The sequence below is a fragment of the Plectrocnemia conspersa genome, unplaced genomic scaffold (assembly GCF_051122295.1).
Source record: "Plectrocnemia conspersa isolate PC_06_02 unplaced genomic scaffold, ASM5112229v1 ptg000013l, whole genome shotgun sequence".
In the NCBI taxonomy this organism is placed as follows: Eukaryota; Metazoa; Arthropoda; class Insecta; order Trichoptera; family Polycentropodidae; genus Plectrocnemia; species Plectrocnemia conspersa.
The window spans coordinates 30095582-30121998 of NW_028277177.1; the positions used below are offsets into that span (position 1 = coordinate 30095582).

The following is a 26417-nucleotide window of genomic DNA, read 5'->3' on the forward strand; positions in this document are numbered from 1 at the left end:
TCTCAATGCGACCCAAATAAACTTCAGCATTTATTTCAGGATAGTAGTTTATCTATATATATATACCAAATTTATACTGTGCATGGGTTCTATAAAATTATATCTTGACATATTATTTACAGGAAATGTATATTATAAATATATATATAAAAAAAAGTATGTAAGAAGTAATAATTGTATTAATTTATTTATAATTTATAATATAGATATTTTCTACGATTTTCTATATAAAGTATTATTATTTATATAAAATAAAATAAAACTCCTCAAAACTCACTACATTAAAAAATTAATTACAGTGTAATGTAAAAAAAATATACATACTATGTACACACATCAGTAAATGAACCTTTATTTGTACACATTTACCTGTAAATATATAGATTAATAATTGTTTTTTTGGCTTTTGTAAGCTAAATATACATTTAGCATGTTGACAAATATAAATGGGGCGAAGCAAGTGACTCATATGATTTAATTGTCGCTCAAAGGAATTTGCTTATCTGCATTTCGAACTTTCACTTTCTCTGAAATTGATTAAAATTCACTAATAAGTTACTATCATTGTGATTTTATTTCAGTGTCAGGTGCAGTTATTACTTTCAAAAATGCGGTAATGCAACATGTTAGTAATAATTTTATTTCGTAATTACTATTTAATACAGGTATGTTGCTTATAACGCCAATTAACATAATTATAAATTGTTGTTATAATTTTATAAATGTTATTTAAAAATAGGTTAAAGTGAATCATAACTATTGTCCTACAAAAAATATGCTAATATTACAAGTTTATTTTATATTCTCAGAAAATAAGCACTATTGAAATGTGACGCATGTGCTTACGATAAAATTATAACTATAAAACAATATTCAATTTATTTTGTATGACTAATTCTTTTACTGTTTCTGATTCGTCAATATTTTTTAAATCATCATAATTCTTTAATGTTCAATATTTACGTGTAAGGATATTAAATTTATTATTTATTGAACAAATTGTTTGATCTTAAGTTTTGTGAATAAAATAAATTATGATTAGAAAGTTCAGATTTTATTTTAATCGCGGGTTTTTTAGTATTACAGATAGCATTAGATTCCAGGTAAGAGTTAATATCTTATCGCCAATTTGTAAAAGGTGAAAGGCAGATTTTGCAATAATGTTAGTTTGGTGCTGTTTTTATATATCTTCCCAATTCTATGTACAAAACATACAGCTATTATATTTACATAATTAAGTGTATTTATACTGTGTATCTTTATTCTCATAAATGCAACTATTAATATTAATATTGGAATGCAAAAAAGTATACAGCTATACACCTTTATTGAGCGCAGCAACGAAGGTTTATATTAATATAAAATCGTTGGTATGAAAATGTCCCAAAGTCCTGTAAATTAGCGGTAAAAAATATTCTTTGTTACTATTTAATCGATAATACTATAATACGATAATATAGAATCAATTTATTATTTCATTAAAAATACTGAAACTCTGCAATCACTTTATAACTCACCTCTAGATTCATATAATCATCCTGAATCATTGATTTTCTCTTCTTATATATGATAGGCTAAGAATGTATTTTTTGTTATTATGTATAAAGCCCGACATATAATAGCTTTATTCAGAAAGAGCTTTAATCAAGACTGCCCTCAGATTAGCACAAGTCTAATGTTAAAACTGTTTATATACATTTTTTATATAATTTGTATACATCGCAGATAAGATTTTTATGAAGCTTTTAGTGCGTAAATTTTTCATAATACCAATAAAAGGTCATTGTGCGATTGTTGTTTACAGGTATAGAGTTTCTCATAACGGCGTATATTCTACCCTTATAATAATTGTTTTAGCAGGTACAAAAACGGCACAGATATTTTAGCAGGTATAAGTTTCGCGTTATTAGTTGCTTCTAGGTTGCTGTTATCAATTTAAATGTGGGTTTGATTTTTTCTACGTATTTGTTAGATAAGTGCGCATCGATCCGTCTAGTACCTGAATACAAAATTTCTTCGTAAATTGACAAAAAAAAAACATTTAAAATATAATACGTAAATATACAAAGTTTCTCATTACTATATACATACACATAAGTTGGTCTATTTTAATACTCACGTCTGTAAATATATAAAAGATTATGACCCCCTTCGCAAATATTAGTCTTCACTCGCATGGAATATATGGAACACGTGCGGTTATCTATCGTATAATATATAACCGCACGTGGTCCATAAAAATTCGTTATAATATTATTTCAAATTATTTATTACTTTCAAGTATGGCTTCTACATTTTCTCATTATAAAACCGATAATATAAAAAATAAATATATACCAAAATAGAACGTTTCATGAAAAATTGTCTAAAAGGAAAACGTTATGTTTGTGAGAAACCATACTTTATGAAGGCATTATTTTTAATTGCAATAAATGAGAGAATTACAGATCTTGGGTCTATTTCGAAAAATTAGTTCTCGAGAGATTTGTTAGTCAAGGCAAGTTATGCGATAGTTAATTTACTGCTAAACAAAGTTAAGTTGAATATCTGTATTGAAAAACACCACTAATTAATAAATTATTATGAGATTTAATTTTATTTAATTTAATTAATGACATTTATTTTTAAAAGTCTTCTCCTGAGTTATATTTACGTCGCAAAATGGATAATTACGAAAATAATAGATACATATGTAATTTAAGAAATACAAGAAAAAATTATGCACGTGTTACTATAACATATGCAATTATGCAAATTATGAATCATTCACATAGTCGAGTTTCACTGAAACTGCACATTTTTTTTAAGATCTAAATTAAAAAAATCAGTCTAAATTTCAATTCTCTTATTACAAATTATTTCATGATAATGTGAAAAAATACTCTATATTTATGTGCTATATTTGTTATTAAGTTTACATACATTTGATGTAATATATTTTTATAATATTAAGAACCTCACCTAAGTTATTTTCTTAATCTACAACATTTTAAGTTTCTTAAGATTATTATCCTAGTCTAGACTAATAGGATAATTATTTATAAAGGAAAAGTTGACAAAAACCTCTTTGCTAATCTGTTATTTATAATTTAAATGTTTTAAAAAATATAATTTTTACACCAATTTCGCCAAGTCATCGAAAAAGATTTTGAATACAATTTTAAGTTATAAATAATTAACAGATTTTACAATTTCACTAATGAATGTACTCGCACGAAAGGGTTTATATGGCATTTTTAGTTTAGTTAGCGTCGGATGACTCTTGTGCGAATTTTAAACTAAACATTTGGCGCCCCCACTTTCTCCAGGGACTTGCAGGTGTCACAGTAGTAAACAACTGAATGCAGATAATTAAACTTCTCGGACGGTTGGTTTCTTAATATAATACGAACTTGCGGCACAATACAATAAGTAAAATCTTCTTTAAAAATGGGAATGCACATCTGTTTTTAAAGTAAGCGTAAAATGTTTACAATGGGACAAACGGATTTTACGAACCATGGTCATAGCAGGTACTACCAGCAAGTTACTACAAGTAAAACCAGCTCGGAAGAACAACTTCTCGATCTCGTAACAAATAGTAAAAAATAGTTTTACAAAATCGAATTGCCCCCCCCTTGAATTAGGCTAGAAAAGTGTATTTCATTGAACCCATTAAGTAGTGAGTTTATTTATCTGCCATTAGATACCTGGGAGTGAGTTTATTTTATGTATTTTTCCATAATTATTTGACGCCGACACGAATCTATTGCTTTTGACGTGAATTTTTGAATTCTGAGAAGGGATAATTATTGTTTTTGCGTTCTCCTATTGGTCAAAATTCGGTTAATCGATTCTCACTTCTTGTAATTTGTAATATTGTTATAACAAGTCTTAATATGAACGCTGGATAACCGAGCGTTCTCACTGCAACGGCGCCGACACAATTTTATAGATTTTGATGTGATGTGGAATGAAAACCGAAATGAGAAAGATATCTGTCGGATGCCCTGGTCGGCGAGTCATTATTTTATTCAAAGAGACCGCCACACAAAAAATCCTTAAAAGTTTGAGAATTGAATTTGTAGTTCTTTTGAATAGGACACCCAAAACGGTTACCATTTCTGTGAGATGAAGCACATTGTTAAGTGGTGCTCTAGAATTAATTATGGAATGACATATTTTGCTGCTAAATAGTAATCTATTAGCGGATGACCACACACGTAGATTTTCAACATGAAATTTAAGTTTTTTACAATCCTCGATGGAATTTATTTTAAGGAATATTTTAAGTTCGCCGGCGAGAAGTAAAAATTTGGAATTAGAACAACTTTTTTATTATCATTAATAAGCAGAAGAAACATTAATTGGCCGAGACTAGAATCGACTCATATTGCCCATATTTTACATATTGACGACGATTTGAAAAGTAAGACTTAACAAACATTTATCAAAAACCTTTTCAAAATCAGTAAATGAAATTTTATGAAAATTATCCCTTCTCAGAAGTGAAAAATCCACGTCAAAAGCAATAAAATCGTGCCGTATTGACCAAAATTCGGTTTGAATACACTTTGAGCCATACTCTCAAATCAGAAGTGCATAGTAATATCGGTAAGTGTAGCATATTTTTAAAACATAGTGTAATATCGAAGTGCAAACAAACTATGACGCAATATGCGAGATGAGAAGTTTGTACTTCTTCTTTCGCCTATATCAGTTGAATTAAATTTCCCCTAGTAGAAATATATTACTACTGGTGAAAATGTATTCCGGTATAATTTCACTGAAATGATTAAAATTTGTTTTTAGGAATAATCCGAGAATTTCTGGTTTAGAATCAGGGACGTCATTTCAGCTTCTTTTAATATTATAATTTCATTAAGATTCATAGTATTTAATTAAATGACATGCGTTTTTTGGTCAAATTCAAGATGGGGCAAATGCCCCCACCTGCCCTCCCCAAAGACATGTCTGATGGCTTTTGAAAAACAAAAATGAAATGAACATTGTTTTAGCTCCCGCAGCAATATATCCTCCTCTATCAAAGATTTTCGAGATTTTTTATTTTTTTATTTTTAGTGTCCTTTGATGTGGTCACTTTACTATATCGAAATTATATAGAACATAAAATGATATAACATTTGAAAACAACAATAACATCCTGAAGTTCGTTGAGATTTCCGGAAAAACGCACCGTACCCCCACCCCTGAGCGCCACCGTCGGCCGTTCGCCACTCGCCTCTCTCCGATTCAGTCTTCACCCGACCGCTCAGTCGCCCGGACGCCCGCGCCTCGCGTCGACCGCCTCCTGGAAAGGTGAGTGAGATCGTGCGAGCGAGACGCACTGATAAACACGGCGCGGGCGAGAGCGAGACGGCGGAGGGTGCGCGCGCATACTGTCGCCACGTGCCTCGCCGCGGTCGCCGCTGACACATAACCTCCGCGCGCTGCGGCCTCCAGAGTCGCCGGCCGGTGCTGAGAGTCTTCGCGCCTGGCGCCCCTGCCCCCGCCCCCGCCGGACCCGAGCAGCCCCAAGTCGCTTCGCACAGCCGGTGCGGTCGCCGCACGTGTCGCATCAACATCAGAGTGAGTGGTCACAAGTGACAGTTGTCCGCCCATGCCCGACCGAGACCGCGACCGCGACCGGATTCCTCGAATCCGACCCTTTTAATACCGCAAGAATCGCGCGCCACGTGTTTCGCAGTCTGACGTCCGCGCCGTTTGCGTTTGACACGTGGTTTTCGCAACGTGGAATTGGCGCGCCTTATGTTGTGTGTAAATAAGTGAAAGTTCCTACTTCTACTTCCACCAGAGGGTGTTCTTTCATGCGTCGACACCACCGTATGCTGGATCAAATTTAATAACGGGACCGGAAAGTAATCAACCTTTTAAACCGGCTTATTTTATTTTAGGCATTTACTAAATACCGGAAAGTAATCCATCTTTAAAAAAATATTTTCTTAATAGTGTTTACTTTTTTACACTTGTTTGATAACATTGCTTGTTTGTTGGTACCTTTTTTCACTCAAAATATCTAATCTATTGCTTGTTTAATTATTTAATGGTACTGGAAAGCAATCGACTTTTTTTTTACAATTTTATTTTACTTTACTACTTGTTTGATAACACTTGCCAAATAAACATTGTTTGTTTATTGCAACTTTAATTTTTAAGATGCTGAAAGTAATGAAATTCTTGTTTACCGTTCATTTTAAATGATTTAATCCGTTACTTATTTACTTATCTTTTAAATTCGACAAAAATTAAAAATTACTTATTTTAATTGTCTGCATAATGTAATTTTACTTGAATATGTAAAATAGATGTAAACAAACCAAATTTTTTCACTTACATTTTAAAATTTTCAAGTTTTTCTATAATCACAGGTTGACTATGAGCACATCAAATGATTATTTTTATTTCACTTTAAATTTTAATTAAGATTTTTGATAAAACTCTCGGGTTGGAGTCTCCAGGTTTATGATCGCACGAATTACCAGTGTACAGGCAGAGCACAATGAGCTAATTTAAAAATACTAAGGAATTTATTATCTAATCATTGCCCATGAACTTGATCTACTTCTTCCTTCCCTAAAATGACCAACTAATCGCTTCACTAGTAATCTAAATAGGGGTTTTATTTTTCGTAATTATGTTTTCTTTATATACTTTATATATGTGTATACTGCAATTGCTTTTAATGTTTTTTAAAAGCATTATGAAAAAACATATTGATCAGCAATATTTACAACTCGCATGTTTTGGGTTTTGTTATTGCTTCAACATTGCCACCCTGAACGATTCGTGAAATCCATTTTAATGCCAATTATTCAAAATTTATATTTCTCGACTTTTACAAGAAATTGTTTCTCAAAAGTTTTGCAAACAATTCTTCGGAAAGATCTATACTTGTATTAAACTTATCGGTATACATATAAAGGCCTTCTACAATAGGTAAAATAACTTTTAAATTATTGTATAATGCCAGAACTATACTTGTTGTAAATGTTTCAGATGTTATATTTCCAAAACAAGGAAAATATGTATATAAATATCCTTTTGAATTTTGCTAGTACATATAAATGTATATTGATTATACATAATAAAGCAGATTAGCTACTTTACCTAATCTTACTATCCTAAATTGATAAAATGTGTTCGGAAATGATTTTTCACATAAAACAATTATTAATTTATCCAAAAATTAATGGGTCGTAGGCTATTTGTTTTAGGTGAAAAATCATTTCCGGACATATTTTATCAATTTAGGATAGTAATCACCAAAGATTTATTGAAGTTCTTATTTATGATTTGACCAAACACGAGTTCTTAAAATATACCAGGAAGTAAGTTTTTTCAATAAAAAGTCTAAACTTTTGTTTCAGACAAGCTTTATATTGTGATAATTATTGTGTGTATTTACGTCATAATAAATGGATACCAGGAAGTAATCAAATGCTGAATGTTTGACTAAAACACAGTACATTTTTGTGTCCTTTAAAAATGTTTGACCTATATATATATTATTATGTATTCGATATATCAGATTTGTATCATCATTAGAGATACCGAACAGTAATTAACTTTTTTTGAAAGGAATATGTTTTCAGCAATTGACCCATATTATTTACACAGTTGGACTTTTGTTATGATAACATGTGTGACATTTGGCACAAAAACTGTGATTGTTAGGAATATTATTTTTTCGAATCGTCTTAATTTAAAACAATGATTAATTTATTGAAAACAGCTTTGTTTTTATATTTATTGTTTTATGTATATATTATGTTTTGGTTATGTTTGTTTAGTGTATACTATGTTTATAAAATATAATAGCTACCCTTGCCGATATTACTACAGATTTCTGATATGAAAGTATTGATCAAAGTATATTCAAACCGAATTTTGATCAGTAGGAGGGCGCAAAAACAATTAATCACTTCTCAGAAGTTATAAATTCACATCAAAAGCAATAATATCGTGTCAACGCCGTCGCAGGTGAACGCTTGGTAACGAGCGTTCCTCCTGCGATGGCGCCTTCTGAGAAGAGATAATAGTTTTTGCGCACTCCTACTGATCAAAATTCGGTTTAGATATGCTTCATTCAATTCTCACTTGGTGTGAATTTTAAACAGGGACGTCATTTGGAGGGAGGGGGTGGGGCATGTGGTTCATTTTCGCACATTTTTTTGAACAATACTTTTTGCCCACTTCTATCGCCTACCTAATTCCCCAGAGCCACCATTGCCTGCTGAGATGTCTATTGTTTACATAATATAAGTACTAATCAACTTAGTAGTATGAGTATTAATATGAGTCGTAGCTATCCATTTAAAGTATTCAAATCACCGCCTGAGTGCCTTTTATAGTACGGGTGTCTAGTTAGTATTATGAGTATTCAGATGAGTCATAGCTATCCATTTCAAGTATCCAAATTGCCGCCTGAGTGTCTTTTATATGTTTGATCTTCAGCGGTTTCTACTATTCATATGCAAAATTATTTGGACCAATTATAACAAAAAAGAAATCGACAATTCTTGTATCCATAAAATGGTCAGCCATAATGACTCGGTGGCCATAAGTATACATATTTTTATTATGCTCCCATGCGCTTTTATTGACAAGGTCTGCTTTGTTGTTTCTCGAGCTTTGTGTGAAAATAGGTATTGTTTTTGTTACATTGGCTGTTGACTATGATTTAAATGTGTTTTTATAGAATAAGTTTATTTTTTAACGATTTTTTATGAAAAAATCAATAAATTATCAACAATGTCAAGCACCTATTTTTATTAATCTAAATTGTACAATGTCGTTAATTACATTTTTAGTTAATTACATTTAGATAAATGTAAAGTGTTATGAATTATCCGCGTATATTATATTTATGATGCACATGTTTGACCCTGAGTTGAAGTTCAAATTTAAAGTCGCTGCAAAACTGATAAGTTGGTTGGTTGCACGTTGCAAATTAAATTATAATGTAAATTTTTAATTTATAGTATGTTCAACTGAAAATGGACACTGGAGTATTCGAGATGTTTCACACCGAAGAAGAGCAGTTTACGTCTTCGATGTATGGCGTTAGAGCACCATCTTTTTCGGACAACGATGCAATGTAATGATACAATATAATAATCTTATCTTTTTTATGAAGCTAATATTTTTTTAACTTTTCAGCGCTATGGATAGTAATCTATTAATGTATTCGGCTCGTCCGGATTCTGATAACGATGATTATACGGGCTCTTGGAATATTCCTGTAAGATTTTTTTATATTTTTGTGATTTTAATAAACATTAGAGCATTTTTTAAATATGTTTATTTTTATCTAAACAGGTTCTGGATATGGAAGACGCTTTAAACGAACGGTTGATTGACTTCCAGACTACACAGATCGAAGTCAACGATGACCCGGATTTAGAATGTAATAATATTCCAGTCAAAATGGAGATGTTGGGATCGGATTATGACCACCTATCCAACGGCGACAACAGATTGATCGATAACGATAATGCATTGATGCCAGAAAATATATCTGAAATAATAGATAATAATTTAGACGATAGCATAACTAATTATACTGAAGAAAAACTTTTAAAATGTTTACAATTGGACGAAATTGTAGACAATAAGTGCAGTATAAAATCGGCGTTTAATGATATGCCATCAACTTCCTCACCTAAATCGTCTATTCATAAGAAGTACGCAATGAGTTCCAGGACGAGGAGGAAAAAGCAGATATCGTTATCGTTGCCGCAATCTCCGGAACATAACTTAGGTTTAGAATTAGAAAATTTAGATTTACCGAGCAGTCTTTGTTTTGAAGACTTAAACGTCGTAGATTTTAATGAATTCGTCGACGACGACATTAATATAAGCCCCGAAAAGGCTTTCAATAAAAATTTTGATATCACCGATGTTTTGAACGGCGATTCAAAATATGATTTCATGAAGAAAGATATAGATTCTTCTAATTTGTTTTTCAATGAGCCCATCCATGACACGAGTCTCAATATGAACAACTTCGATTTGCCATCTTTCATCAACGGAGTCGACATTAAAGAGACGCCGGAGTTTGTGTTCGATTGCATCAAAAGCGAACTGCTCGAGGAAGAGACTGAGATTCTCGAGGAAGAAAATTATTTAGTTCAATCGCCGAAATTAGACGTAAACATGCCTTCTGCTGAGACGATAAAATTGGAAAAAGCGGCTGAAGACACGGAAGATTTTATCGACGTTGAAAACTTCAGCGATAGCGAGTCATCTCCGATTATCAATTTAAATGATAAGAAATGTCCAAAGAAGGAGATTAGCTTAAATAAAAAAAATAGTAAAATTATTAAATCATCCAAATCTAAAGAAGATGTAAAATTAGAATCTAATAGGCCGAAAGAAATCAGGTTAGCTTCTTCGAGAACGAAAGAAGATGTAAAAATTAATTTATTTAAATCTAAAGACGATGTAAAACTAGCAAAGATACCCAAGAAAAGTTCTTCCGATAAACATAAGGTGAGGTTTGCTCTGTATTGTAAATTACTAGTATGAATTTCTGTTCTAATTCCCTCTCATTTTTAGATTAAGTCTACGAGTTCTCAGGCGAATAGAGAGAACATCTATTTAGATCACGATTATTGCTTCGCGTCTCCTTTGCGTGATTCGGCAAAGAATAATCCGAGATCGAAGCCTGAGACTACACCCGAAAAGCTGATCAGGAAGTCAGGTTTATCTTATTATAAACGATCGACTGATCCGCGTAAACTCGGATTAGGTAAAGGCAAGGATATATCTGTTTTGCTAGAATCCAAAGAAGACGTGAAGAATAAAGCGCTTCCTGAAGAATCGTTGTTAAAGACGAAAGATAAAAATGTTTATCCGAAGAACTCAAATATGCCCGACGTGTGCGCAACGACTGCCACGAAAAATAAAGATCGAGATGTATCGCTCAAACCCGTCGACTCTAAAAAGAGTAAGATTATTAAGGAAGGTAACGGATGTGTCCGAAATATAATCTTTTTGGAGAACGGTAAAGAGGGATTGATCAATATCAACAATGGAAAACGATCTAGTGTGAATAAAAATAGTCTTCTGATTAGCAATAATACACCGAGCCAAAGAGAGAAGACTATTTCTACACAGAGTCTGCTCAAACCGATTAAGATGGTGTCTTTACTGAAGACGAACTATGAATCTACATCGGTTTTGAAGAGCGACCCACGACCCTCTTCCATCGTTGAGAAGAAAAAGATCACAATCTCGCAATATAATAATCGTGTCAATTGCCAACCGACCACTGAAAGAAGCTTATTGAGTGTCAATAATTGCTGTAAAGGTTCGTCGCCGAAGAAAAATGACGCTAATTCAATTTTAAGGCAGTTTAATAATCAGTCACAAATGCCTTTTAAAACTGAAAATATAAAAATATTCGATCCGATTTCAGAGGCAACTAAAAAGGCACTTAGGATGAAGAAAATGGCTACTCAAGTGCACATTGAAGATAAAATCGTCATGAGTAAGATTCCTAAAGTGACCGATTTAGTCATATTACCGATGGTGACAAAGGACGGTAAACTTTTACCGATGATCAAAAAGAAAGACAGCGTAGTCGAACCGATCATTGAACATCAACCGGAAAAGTTTTTGTTAAACGATCTCGCATTTTTAAACAATAAATATGAAGAGATCACTCTGGTCAGCATCGGAGTAAATACCGATACAAACACACGAACTCCTGAAACAAACGAATCGATTAACGATCACGGTGAAGATAAAATCATTATGTTCTTCAATAAAGATGACCCGAAACCTGAGCACAAGGACGTTTCCACTCAAACCGAATACGTGATTGAGAATAATACATCGATGAACAACGAGCAGTATATGAAATTGATAAACAGATGGATCCCCGAGTCTCAGAAAAACTTGGAAGAAGCCAAGTGCAGCTCTGAAAATTCTTACAAATCCGATTACAGTTCGCAATCGAATACGTCGAATCACAAATCGAGGCAGCGGAACAGGAACGCTAAATACAAGTACAGGAGACGTCACGACAGCGACAGTTCTGACGATTCAAACTACGGAGCCAGGCATAAGCGTCCTAGAAGTTGCTTGAGGGAAAAGCTTGCTTCGTCCGATTATCCGGATAATAGAAGCGTCGTATCGCTACCGGCTATCCATAAGAGGAAGCGTAATTCGTCGATATCCTCTGAAGAGAACAAAATGAACAAAGATAGGGCGAAATTGCCACGTACAAATATCACCAAAGATAATGACGATTCCGGGATATCTGATAAGCCGGATAATATTCCACACTGTTCAAGAACGAGAAGCAACAGTGTATCGAGCACCTCTTCGATCCAAAGTACGAGTAGTTCAAGTTCGAGTTCGAGTTCGTCTTCAAGTCGATACACTTCACATAGCTCTGCCTCTTCCAGGTCCGTTTTTATGATTGTAAAACAAATTTTAAATTACTAGATATTTTTTATCGTTGTCCTTTTATAGATTGTCAAACTCTTCGAGAAGATATCGCCGACGAAGCAATAGCCGTCAGGTCACTAAACCACGGTAATTATTTTACACAAAATACGCGACACAAGTCGTTAATAGATATGCCGATTTACATTTTTCAACTGCTTTATTCCAGAAATAATCAAGAAGAACGTAGAGTCATATACGTCGGAAGATTGGAACACGATCTCACGGTGTCAGCTTTGAAAATGAAGTTCCTTAAATATGGACGGATTCTGACAGTCACTATTCATAGTAAATCCGATGGGTGGGTATCTTTATTTTTTTGTTGTTGAAAAAGTAACTGTTTTAAACAACGATTCGTTGATATTGTAGTTCGAGATATGGCTTTGTAACGTTCACTAAAGCTCAACAAACATATAAAGTATTAGAAGGTGCTCCGACTGATCCGGACATTTCACAATACGACGTATCTTTCGGTGGTCGCAGAAACTTCTGCAAGCAGTTGTATGAAGATCTTGGTGAGTTTTTATTTTTTGTTGGCTTCTGAAGATATAAAACAATTAGGAATATATGGTGTATGTATGTATCGATATCTATATGTATGGCAAACTTGCCGTTGGTCGCAGTTGCACTATGGCAACACTTCGTTTCAGCCTGCAGACGAGTGACGTTGACCTCTATACCAATGTGACAACAATCTGTCATTCAACTTTTATATTATTTACGTACCCTAATTGCAACAATTAATTGTTGGATATAATTATTAGGCTATTAATAAAATGTAAAATAATAACAGTATTGTTAAAATATTCACTAAACAAGACAGTAGAAAAATTTCACATCTGTGTTCAATCAGATTCAGACAAAATTATTGTTTTGCTGTTTTTCTTAATCTGTTTATTCAATGATTTGTCGAAGTTTTGTGGCAGTAATCGCTACCTCACCTTTCCAAGACGTCAATGCATCTACTTTTTATACTGATTTTATTAGATATAGTTTTCTATAAAACTTCTATAATGTTCATCATCGAGCATTCTATTTGATGTATTATATGTAACTTTTATTTTTTCGCCGCGTGATGTCCAAAAATGGGCTGTTTCGTGAGAACTTTACTCAACAAATATAATATAACAAGAATTTGAATTAAAAGGAATTAAAAAACAAAATTGATCAAATGCTCTAAATTGTATTTTATCTGTGGTTTTCAATATGTGGGTTGCATAAGATCAAAATTAAAATCATGAAATTTGTTTCATCTCTAGCTTAAAAATATATTTGCAACTAAATATCTTGAAACATGATATAAATAAAATAAATGACAAAATTGAGGCTTTTTAGGGATGTGAAGAGTGTAAACACGTGCTTTCCGAACACTTATGACCTTTTTTAAATATAAAAATTCGTGGCATTGTGGCGTAAAAAGGGTTAAATAGGGAGAAATATTTTTCTTGTATAGAAATTGATTCATAGATGGCAGCACAACATGCTTTATATATTACGGATAGATACTACTGAACCTGTCATTAAATATCAGAAGTCGTAAAAGGTAGTCACTACCCGTCCTGTGGATTACTAGCAGCGGACCATGTGGGTAGAAATGACTCGACCCGTTGGTACAGTGTTGGACAGAGACTTTTCTGTCTGTTTTTTTCTTTTTTAATTTTTTATAGCATTCCATAATTATTATTAAGCTTTTTATTACTGATTATTTTGCGCTCTTTTATTTCTGTAACTCTTGAGGTTACGGGTTCGAGCTCCAGCATTGAATTTTTATTTAAAAAATAATGCAATATTATAATAGCCGTGAGTCAATTTTATCTATTTTTCGATTTTTATTTCTGTTTATTTATTATTATTTTATATTGCATTTATAGTAAATTATAGAATTTTTTTTTTAAAAAATTAAAAGAAACCTCTGCAAAAATATTTCTAAATTGAAACTTTGTAGAAATCATTTTATTTTAATTTACAATGGAAACAAATATTCTTTTCGATAAGTATTAAATTTCATTCACCGATAAATAAGTGAATTTCACTTGTGAGAATTTGCTAATGGTGAGAATATTACTAATTTTGCAGCACAACTCAATTTTATTCTTCTTTTGAAAGTGTGATTCTTCCGACCTAATTCTGTTTTTCTATTTATTAACTTCCTAACATATTCTATTATTGATTGATCGTGCTATCAAAATCTTTCTGCGTGGTTTGTCGAAGTATATTAAAATTAGAACATACATTTTTATTGCTTCAAAATTACAATTATACATATATATAGAAAAATAGTAAACAATACTCAATTTGCAATTGGGGTTAACATGGTAACCGGGAGCTCAGACCCTGGCGAAGTTACATATAGGCCGGGTCCCTTTACTGTCTGACTGACAAGTCAAGGGCGAAGCCCCGGCGTTGGGCCCGGTTACGATTGTGATCAACTGATTGTAGCTCAATAATAAAAATTAGATCTGGATCAAAATTAAATAGATCTTTTATTGAAAGCGGTTTGGCTTCCATTTTTATGAATAAAATGATAGATTCAAATGAAGTATAACTCGAAAATTCTATGACATTTCATCTTCTCTCTTTTTCTTGGAAAGTTATCTGGTTCCGAGAATCAATTTGGTGTTATGTAGTTGTCTCCACAATCTTATATTGTAAATATTCTTGGAACATTCTGTATATTTTATAAATAAGTAATTAGATTCCTCGCGAAAATTAAAAAAAAATATTTGAATGTCTTATGAAGCTTAGAAGTACAGTAAGTTCTCGACTTACGCGGTTAATTCGTTCCAGAAAAATTCGCGTAAGTCGAAAATCGCGTAAGTAGAGGAATACTCATCCGATATGTATTAAATATTAATACATTCCCCCAATCATCCGAACGATACTAAATGCCGTCTTTTTGTATGTATACATTACGTTAACCTTTACCGGACCGAGTGTACGAAAAAAACGTACGCTCCCAACGTGGGTACGGAAAGACCCCCGATCTTCATACTAATTTTTAGACCTTTTCGACAAGAAATAATAGCATAAAATCAAGTATATGCATTTGAACAATCATTACATATATTAATATCATGGAATTATTATATTTTATAACATTTTATCGTTTTTTTACGTAAAATAAAATTACACTAAGAAGCGTCATCATCGAAGCATGTCATTTTCATCACTGTGGGCGGGCAGAACAGTGTCCGCTATCCCCACTACTACCCGATGTTGCGACAAGTGCTACTGTTTCTCAAACTATTGTATTAAAAATAATATATTTACTTACTACATATTTATTTTTTCATTTATAAATTTATGTGCAGGGCTTTACATATTATCATCAATATTCTCTCTCTCAGAGATCAATATCAAGTGTCTTCTCTTTATTTGATTCCCATGTTTATATACATTGCACACGTGACGCATTTCCTTATGACACATTCCATAAGGTAACATGTACACCATCGATTTGTCCCTTCGATCGACCCTCTGACTACATGTGACGCATCATCTCTTTGTGACAAAGAGAACAAGTGTAGTACTGTTTCCAGTTTCAAGTGTCCCATCGATTTATGGTTTCGTTCAAACGAATGATACCGAATAGACCCCTTGTTTGCTCTAATTGCTTTAACATAAACAAACGTTCGTATATCACGATTTTAGGTCGATGAACTAATTACGTTGCATCGTTGAAATTGTGTCGCAATCTTATTGAATTATATAATTATAGGAATTCATAGATTCAAAATCAGAGTATATAACATAAACACCGCGCGTATTGAATAAACACTCTCAAAAATTGCAAGAGATCCGTTAGGTCCTTGGCGACACCGGAAATCATAAACATTCCAGAGCAATATGTATATCTCGTTCGCATCCAATAGATGAAATACACATTTTATGCATTTATAACCGAAAGTGTGGGCGAAACAAAAATATTTTATCCCAACTGCTTTTTCTGTTATGTTACGAATGCACGCAAAAATATCAAAACAATGTATTTCATCACAAATGTTTGTTTTTAATCCTTATTTATGTATGAAATCTACTAAAAATTATCAGAACATATGTGTAATGATTTAATACAGGATTACATATAATATGAACTTATTAACATTAGTAATTAAAAAGTTACAACGAAAAATAGCGACTTAGGGGACTTCGAGTCCCCCGCTTGGTCCGGGCTAGGTTAAAATGAAAATAAAAGCATTATAAAAATTTATTCTATGTGTAAAATGTCTACATACATTATAATCTTAACTTTTTTAACAAAATAAAATGAGAAACATAAAAATAATATTTATACATACATATTCATTAAAATATCATGTCATAATGTCTATACTATTCCATTTCAATATCTTTAGGTGTTGGATTTCTTTTATCTAATAAGAAACCGTACTTATCCAGTGAAGATTGTACACTAGATCTTTTTTCTCATAATAGATATTTTTATAACAGGAAATAGCGTCCTGAACTGCTTTATTGGCTTTCTCAAACTGATAAATGTCGGGATCTTGTACTTTTAAACCGCCATTCCTTGGTCTATCAAATTGAGGCATTCTTTCATTTTTTGTACTTAAATTCTTTTGTTTCTTTGACTTCCTCCTCTGAATCACCGCCGTTGTTTCTATATTCTTCAAGTTCTATTAAATCTTCATTGTTTAATTCCACTCTATGACTTTCTAACAATTCAATGAAATCATTTTCATTTATATTTAAATATAATTGGTTTGTCATTTCAACAAGATCATTAATTATGTTATCTTCCTGCATGGAGTCTTCAACAACTTTAAAAAATTGAGGAGTAAGCTTCTTCCAAACGTTTTTCATGGTAGACTTTGCAATTTCATTCCAGGCAACACCAATATTTTTAACAGCTTCATAAATATTGTGTTCTTTCAAAAACTGTGTGAGTGATATACTGTTTGCCCTTCAGTTACCTTTATGGCATTTCTAAAAATTGTCCTTAAGTAATATTTTTTAAAGCTTTGTATTAGACCTTGATCCATAGGTTGTATAATATTATAGAGGTCGTATTTGGGGGCAAAAATGCTATTTTGATATGATCGTGATCACACGGTGGATGTCCCGGTGCATTATCAACCAGGAACAAAAATTTACGCGCAAATCTATATCAACATCGATATTATAACAAATTTTAAATTTTCGAAATTTTTAACCGCGTAAGTAGAAACCGCGTAACTCGAGAACCTACTGTACATATAAATTTTAAGCATATACTAAAAATAATTTATATTTAATAATAATGTTTGTTTCAGATGATCTGGTCGCAGCACAAGAAGAGTCTGATTTTTATCCTCCATTATCAAATAAAAAGGCAGTACAATCAAATAATTCGTTTGACCGTCTTCTCCAAGAGACGAGAGCTGTAATAAGCGCCCGGAAAACCAAGTAATTCAGACATTGCTGTAAAATCAACTTATTTAATCATTGCCTTCAGCGATACTTCATTGTGCCAAACATATTTGAAGAAAAATAGCTGTCTCTTAAAAAAATACTATATACGGCGCAAATTTTTGTTTATATATATATATATAAAACTATACAACTGTGATGGGTAATGTAAAAACGCTTACATTTTAGTTTTCATGTACATAACTTGTATATATTATTTAGGAAAACGTCTCATCTATAAAATCTAATACAAGTCATTTTGCAAAGTCTGCTCAATATAATATACATGCAGTTAGTTATACTGTACATTATTTTTATTTAATATGTCATTGTTTGTATAAAGTTCATCGATTCTTACTTTATTAACACATTGAATACTGCGAACGTTTCTTAAAATAATCACAATTTCAACTTATGTAATGTTTGTTCTAATCAAATATAAAAATAGCGAATGATCTAATCATTACAGGGCCAAATATTAGCGTCAAAACTTCGGAAGTAAGTTAGGGATTGATGAATGTGCTTAGGAAGACTAAAAGATGATGACACAACTAATAAATATGGTAATTGATTATATTATTTTTTGGTTAATATAATTATGGACATCTTGAATTGAAGTTGAAATGACAAAATGTACAAATTTGTGCTCACGGTATTCAATGTTTTAATCCAATTTTAGAATGTAATAATTTACGACTAATTGAAGATTATGTGTATTATTAGTGTTTTCAAAGTAATTTTTCTTTGCTGTTGTATGTTTTAATTTTATACGGAACAAACAATTTTTAGTTGTTTTTATAAATTTGGTCATAATGACTCTTGAGGTCTTATAAAATTAATATTATGTACATACTTATAATAAAACTCATAAATGTAATTAATACTGTACAGCAATTTATGTAAAATTTCATATTTCTGTGATTCTTAATTTATAGTACCAAATCTACTACTTAAAAAAACGATGAGTTGCTATAGCTTAAACTTGTATATTTATTGTGTTTTGTGATATTTAGCAACTTGACAGAAGATATTGATTAGGTTGGTGTATGAAATGTTTAGAGAAAAATATATGCGAGTGAATATAACTGAAAAGTGACATTTATTTACATCAACCTAGTAATAATGTTTAGATGTTGTTTTTTGTTGTTGTTGATTATTTCATTATTTCCTTTTGCTAATGTTAGCTTAGGAGTTTTATAAAATCTTTACGTAACTTTTTTTTTAAATCCGTCTCGGATTCGTAAAAAACTACCTCTCGTATTGTAAATCTTTTGATATGTAAACATTTTAATGGAGCGTTAGCTTACGAAGTTTCATTCTTTCGAAGCATTATACCATCGTTTTTATTGTATTGGATATCGCCTGTGTAATGTACCTAGATTTAAGAAGATACCTTGCAAATATATTATGTAAATTTGTTTTTTGGTAATTGAGCTGCAAACAAATTTGTTTGCCACTCGTGAAGGTTCTCAGATTCATTGTAACGTCATTGACATTAATTAATTACATTGATTTAAACCATCGAATGTTGACGGTGTTTGCTGAGATTTCAATTTTACTGTGATATACAATTTTATAATTTTATTATCACTAGTGTATTTTTATATATTTAATAAAAAAATAGTTTTTTTAATAGAAAATTGTCATATTAAACGATGATCTTTGATACAAAAACCATAAAATTGTAGTACTACTTATCTATTTTGTTCAATAATTAATAAATAGGAAATATAACCAAAAATTTGATTTGAACTGATATAACTCACAATTTGAGATTATTAGACGAAGTTTATTTCACAAATAATTTTACACCCTAGTGAAATAAAACTTATTACTACAATATATTATTTCGTAACAATTTTTTTTATTATGACACATACTGTGATTATAAGTGTTATACTGAAATAACGTATTAAACTATAGCTAGATTTTAGCGATATTTTTGGAAAATGTTAAAAAATCGTCTGTTCCATACGCGACTTGTGATAAAAATAATGGGTCTTCTATGCTTTTGACTATCTTCAATATAGTTTATAATATAGATATTTATTTTATCTTGATCCACTAAATTGATTCGTATGCGTATGATGTGATATGTAATAGTTAGACAGACTAAAAAATATGTAACAACTTATTGTTGGAATGTTTTTGTATGCAATTTCAAAAATTAATGGAAAAATCATACATTTTCACTGCATTTTTTAATTGTTCAAAAATAAAAATTTACGATAAAATTTTAATAAACGTTAAAAATAATATTTTAATAATTTTATGATATCTAAAGTAATCGATCGTATTTTTGTAAAAAAAAATAATTGCAATTGTGTACAAACAATCCTGAAGTGGTATTGTGATGTTTTAAAGTAGTTTGTTTCAGTTTTTTTTTTAGTAAATGGCGAGATTCATATTTTGTATGATAAACGTGTTTTTTAAATTTGCAGATTATAATTTCAGTTAATAAATTTCGGTAACATACATACTTGTATTGTTTTTTTTTATATTTATTTGACAATATTTAATAAATTATATTTATGTTATCGAATTTGATTTTTATTTTATTATTTATCTGTATACCCAAACTTATTGTATTTAAAGTTGATTTTTTTTCAAGTATATGCAGGCCTGCCGAGAGGGGGGAGAGGGTACAAATTCCTGGGGCCCAACTCTAGAAAAATCATAGCAAGAATTTATTTATAAAAAAAGTAAAAACCTACCTAATAATGAATTTGAACTAAACTACAGTTGTTTGAGATGTATGTACTGATGTATTTCAGATATAAGTTCCTTCAGCCTTTTTTGTACATACAAGAAATAAAAGGAGCGGAACATTGCCTTCAAAAGCACACACTTTTTAGGTATTACTTTTACAATAAACATTATTAAAAGGGACAGATTGTATGTTTTTGACGTGGCTCCGTTTGTGTTAAAATTTGTTTGTTAATCACTGTCGACTTTATTACTTTTTGAACGTTTAAAAAATATTCGACATGAGAGGAAATATTGAACGAATGTAAATTAGTAGCAATAAATTTAGGTATTCGATCTGAAAATTCAGATCAAATACCTAAGGAAAAAGTAAAGAAATGATGAAAATCAACAACACCACCAGCTGAATTATATATATTAAATGTTTTTTTAGGTTGTATTATCGGTAATTTGAAAACAAGATTTAATGCAGAAAAATAAATAAATAATACATTCAGTTTCACGTGCTTATTCCTAAAAGAAAATCCAGAAAAAAATCAAATCTATCCCGAAAATATGTCAATTCAGAAGAATCATATCGGAATACATTTTCACCGGTGGATATATATTTTTATCAGTGAAAATATAATTTATCAGGCAGGTGCTAGCAAAATTATATGAATTCATCTTTTCTGTATGTGGTAATATATATATATTTATTTACATCCGGTGTAAAAATGTTACAGCGAAGGTGCAAGTTATATTTTCACTAGTTATATTCAAATACATTTTCACCAGTAGATATATGTTTCTATAGGCTAATATACATTTATCATCTATCGCCTATCAAATATACTTGATAGGCGCTAATATGCTGCTAAAATGTCTATGAAACTCAATTTGACAGTTGCGAAACGTCCATTTGCTGTTGAAACCCAAACCTAACCTTATAAAAGTTCTAAAACTAATCATTGTTTCAGAACTTTCACAAGGTCAAGCGCAAAATACAAAAAAAGGCAATCTCTCAGGAGAACAGACAGATATCGCATCTCGCATATTGCTTCATAGTTAGTCTGCATTTCGATATTACACTATGTTTTAAAAATATGATTGCTATCCTTACCGATATTATTACGGACTTCTGATATGAAAGTAATGGTCAAAGTGTATATGCTGCTCTAAAATGTATATGAAACTCAATTATACAATTGCGAAACGCCCATTTGCTGTTCAAACCCAAACTAATGTAAGCTCTAAAACTAATCATACTTTTAGAACTTTTATTATGTCAAGTCCAAGACACAAACTAAGCCAACTCATCTCGCAAGGGAAAAATGAGCGTAAGAATAAGTACAGACAGACATCGCATTTCACATATTGCTGTATAGTTTGTCTGTATCGATATTACACTATGATTTTAAAATATGATAGCTATTCTTATCTATATTACTATGGACTTCAAATATAAGAGGGTTGATCAAAGTATATTCAAAGCGAATTTTGGTCAATTGGAGAGCACAAGAAATAATTATCCTTTCGCAGAAGGCAAAAATTCACGTCAAAAGCAATAAAATCGTGTCAGCGCCGTCGCAGTGAGAACGCTCGATAACGAGCGTTCCCACTGCGACGGCGACGACACGACTTTATTGCTTTTGACGTGGATTTTTTACTTCTGAGAAGGGATAATTGCTTCTTGCGCTAATCTATTGGACAAAGGTTTAGATGTGCTTTATTCAATTCTCACTCGTAATATAGTTATAAAATGTCCTAATATAAACGCTTGATGGCGGCAATTTTATGGATCGCCCTGGCACTACATACCCTAGCTACGCTACTGATTACAATATTTAAGCTTCAATGTGTAATGGAATATAATTAATATATGAAAGGTGTTGATCGCGCCGAATATGTTATATAATATTTCAAAAAACAATGGAATGAACAAAAAAATGTAGTTTTTTTTTTATTTATTACAATGTGCATTGTTTAATTCGTCTCGTGTCTGTCAAAATCTAAATTTAACAACAAAATTAAGTTTAAAAAGGCTTTCGGTAAGCTAAAAAATCATCAGCAAATAAAAATAATAAGTGGGGTGAAATATGTGAGAATAAAATGTCGTGTTGATTCTGCACATGGAATAAGGAAAGATATAGCATACATGTACAGAAATTGTGAAGTTCCTATTTATATTGACGAGTGGTTTTATATGTATCACTAAAAAAATATATTAAAATAGATAAAAAAGTGTAAATAATAAAAATATATATAAATAAAGATATAGTGTAGTTTATAAGTGTGATTGTGAAAATAAATGTGTTTGTGACAGTTGTATGCAGAAAATGGACGCCGAAAAATTTGGTGAGTGCAAATTATATTATATTATAAATGGTTTATACAAAATTTATAGAAGCATACATATTATTAAATTATAAGAAACAGGTTTGTAGCCATAGCAACCATTTTCAATTTACATTAAATATTAGGAATGAAAAAAACATATTTATTCGTTCATAATTTTATTCCTCAAATGATTATTTTAAGGGCAATAAATATTTGTTTTTTCAAATATGATGGTAATAAACGAATTGTAGCTTTTTTCCCCTTGTTTCTTAATCTGTTAATCATTGCGGTTTTCCAAATGGTGAGGAAATATCAAAATAACGAACATCCGGTAAAAATGTTCGTAAGTTAATGGATGCTATTTATTGGAAGTTCTTTGATTACTGTGTTGTATAATTTAACTACATTTACCGTAACGTTTTTACTTTTTAATTTTGCAATAATATACAAAATTTCAGATGGAAAAACTTTGTTAATTGATGTGCTATATCAACCGCGGATATTTCGATTTCTTTTGATTGAATTTATTTTATGTTTACCTAGTCAAGCAGTTTTGACCCTGAAATTTATTTTGTTCAAGAAGTGTAACATAAAATATTATTTTTTAGATGAAATAAATGATTATGGTTCAAAAATTTCATAAAAAAATTCAAGTGCCCCAAAAAGGCGACGTCTTATTGCATTGTGACGCAATGGGATAAGACGACTCTTTTTACAAAATTTGAAGTAAAATATAAATTATTTCATATTATCTAGAAATAGTATACTACCATCTCTCATTATCATATACAGGAAAACTTGATAGTATCCCAGTATTTTTTTAATAAAAGAAAACGCATAACGCAGGACTCAAACAATGTTCTTTCAAGACACGTACATGAGTCCACGGGCGTTAAGCTGTTAATATTTTTTTGCATATATAATATAGTGATGTAATAGATAAGGTGACAGAATTTGAAAATATCAAAAAAGGACACTAAAAAAGGTCATCTCGAAAATTTTTGTTCAAGGAGGATTTTTATCCATAATGCTTTTATTCATGTTTAAATAACAAAAAAGTATAAATTATTTTTACTCTAAAACAATTGATATTCCGGCCATAAATTTATGTTAATTGCACAAATTTACGGTTTGATTAAACTACTGATTGCGAGATCAGGGCTGAACTCTCATGTAATTACAAGTCAGAAGTGAAGTGAGAAATGATTATGAAGTGAGGAATGACTGTTTGGTCTCTTTTTGGTCAATTTTAAGGTGACTAGATTTTGAAAGAACACTAAAAATTAAAAAGGTCGTTTCAGAATTTTTGTCCGAAAAGTATAAAAAGGATAGATTATCGCACGAGTTAAAAAAAAGGTTGCAAAAAAATTCTAGCAAATCCAGAGGTTCATTTCCGAATGTTTGCGTATAATAATTCATGGTGTTTTATAGGTTCTGCTAATTGCTCAGGGAATCGATTCTGCTGGTATTTCAATCCGTTATCTTAAAAAGGCATTTTTTAATAATCCGAATTGTAAGAGGAAATTAAATTTTAACGTCATATTGTCAAGTTATTGTTCACAAAATTCATTTATGGTGATCTGCTAAAATATCGTTGTTTTAATGCATATGCATAGGAAGAAAAAGTCCATTCGTGGTTATGACTTCTTGTACAACTTCAACTTTTTAATTTTAACCCTTTGAACGCGGAAAGCGGCTATAGTCGCCCAATTGATTTTTTTATCTCTTTACGCAAAAAGCAGTAAAAAAAATGCTTTTCAAGAAAAAACTTTTTTTGTGAATAAACATAAAATATCATTTTAAATGAATAAAAATTAAAAAATCAGAACATTTAAACACAGTATCAAGGTAAAATTTGCATTTTTCAAAAAAAAAATAAAAAAAAAAATAAAATATTATTTTTGATAACGCGTTCAAAGGGTTAATTACAGCTGTTCGGGGTAGCTGCCACACTTTACAAATAAGCTTTTATTGTTTTTAAGCAAAATGTCAAAGATTAATTTTGTCGTGATGATTTTTAGTATTTTTAAAAGAAAATACACTTATCTGCGCAGCAAAATATTTACGTACCCTTTTTTCTACGATTTTAAACTGAAACACAGTGCGGCGCAGGCCACGAGAAATATTAATTTGATATTGGGAGAGGGTATTGTTAGTCAGAGAAATTTAAGGCGTTGGCTTAAGACATTTCTTACCGGTAATATTAACATTTAAATTGAGTCTCGCGGAAGACATCCATATTGTTTAAACACATCTGGATGCCACAGTAAAGGTAAAAAATGAACAGATGGTCAGTTAATATTCAGAAACAATAAAATACATCATTGTATGTGATGATAAATGCAATGATTTTAAAAAATATAAATAAAATTAATACCCCGGTTGAATATATATAGACTTTACCCTTTTACAAAAAGTGAAATAAAATAAAGGAAGTTAGGTAGAAAATTAATTGTTTTTTTTCCTTCAAAATTTAACGATTGAACAATAAAACAAGTTGAGAACTCTCGCTTCCAACACATTATAGGATACCTTGTACGTGTGTACGTGCTTGTCGGTGTGTCGTTTTTTTGCGCTCTTTTCCGCAGAGCTAATTTCTAACCATTAAGTTTGGCTCGCTTCCCTTTCAAGGCTTCCACACCAATAACAATAAACCTCTCAATTTTCCCCACTTTCCATTTTATTCGCCAACAACTCCTCGTTACTGAAAACAGTTAAGTTATAATATAAAGTTAAAACGAGCCTCACACTCGACTCGAACGGGGGAGAGGTGGGGAGAGAGTTCGCAAGCAATAAGTCTCAATCAGGAGCAGCATAAGCTAAAATGTTACCAAAGGGGGCGGAGAGATAGCAAATTATGAAGAATTCAGAGTATGACGACAAAACAGCGGTGAGTGTTTTTGCGGGGACGTTGATAGAGTTAGTCCGCTTTGAGACTCTCAGGTATTTTTGGGGTCGAATCGAAATGGCTCGTTTTATCTACTTAGCGAAAGGGGGTGGGGGGGAGCAAAAACGGAGGGTGGGATGTAATATAATAGAGATCCCAAACCAATCCGGTGTCCTAATACACCCTATTAACTCGGCTGGATAACAGGCGAGTTTCTTAGATGCCGGATATTCAACAGGGGTGGGCTCACGTACTGTATATATTATATTCGCACGTTCGTACCTTTTTTGCTGTACTATGTTTATATCTAGTATGTTTTTAAAAACTCAATGTATGTTTTTATTAAAAATATTTTCCAAATAACAAAGATTAACGATGTCGTGTTTATAATTATTTCCGCAGAATGAATTTATCACGCCATGAGTAGAGCGAAAGCGGGGTGATTAACGTATTTATTTTATTAAACTAAAACGGTATGCGATTATACAAACACAACGATGTTTATATCGAACTGATGTTAACAAGTTTAAGGTTCTAAGGTCGGTTTTAAAAATTAAGATCGTTCTAGTTTAGTCATAAACACGACAATCGTTATTTTTTCGCATTATTGTTTTATGATATTTTGCTTGTTAGTATAGTTGACAAT

General features: G+C 31.4%; 1 protein-coding gene across 1 annotated transcript; it reads left to right on the top strand.

Annotated features, from left to right (window-relative positions):
- The first annotated feature begins 5234 nt into the window (after positions 1-5234).
- Positions 5235-20338, top strand: srl (PGC-1 family member spargel). Its single transcript, XM_088202346.1, has 9 exons — positions 5235-5568; positions 8982-9097; positions 9160-9241; positions 9319-10491; positions 10558-12413; positions 12481-12543; positions 12623-12754; positions 12823-12968; positions 17724-20338. Exons 2-9 carry the CDS (start codon positions 8997-8999, stop codon positions 17858-17860), a joined length of 3690 nt encoding a protein of 1229 aa, XP_088058472.1. The 5' UTR covers positions 5235-5568; positions 8982-8996; the 3' UTR covers positions 17861-20338.
- The last annotated feature ends 6079 nt before the right edge of the window (positions 20339-26417 follow it).

Bases quoted from the DNA above. Each gene is read 5' to 3' on its own strand.
- srl (XM_088202346.1), top strand. From the start codon at position 8,997: ATGGACACTGGAGTATTCGAGATGTTTCACACCGAAGAAGAGCAGTTT. The intron at 10,492-10,557 runs GTGAGGTTTGCT...TCTCATTTTTAG, and splicing joins GTTCTTCCGATAAACATAAG to ATTAAGTCTACGAGTTCTCA. The intron at 12,414-12,480 runs GTCCGTTTTTAT...GTCCTTTTATAG, and splicing joins CATAGCTCTGCCTCTTCCAG to ATTGTCAAACTCTTCGAGAA.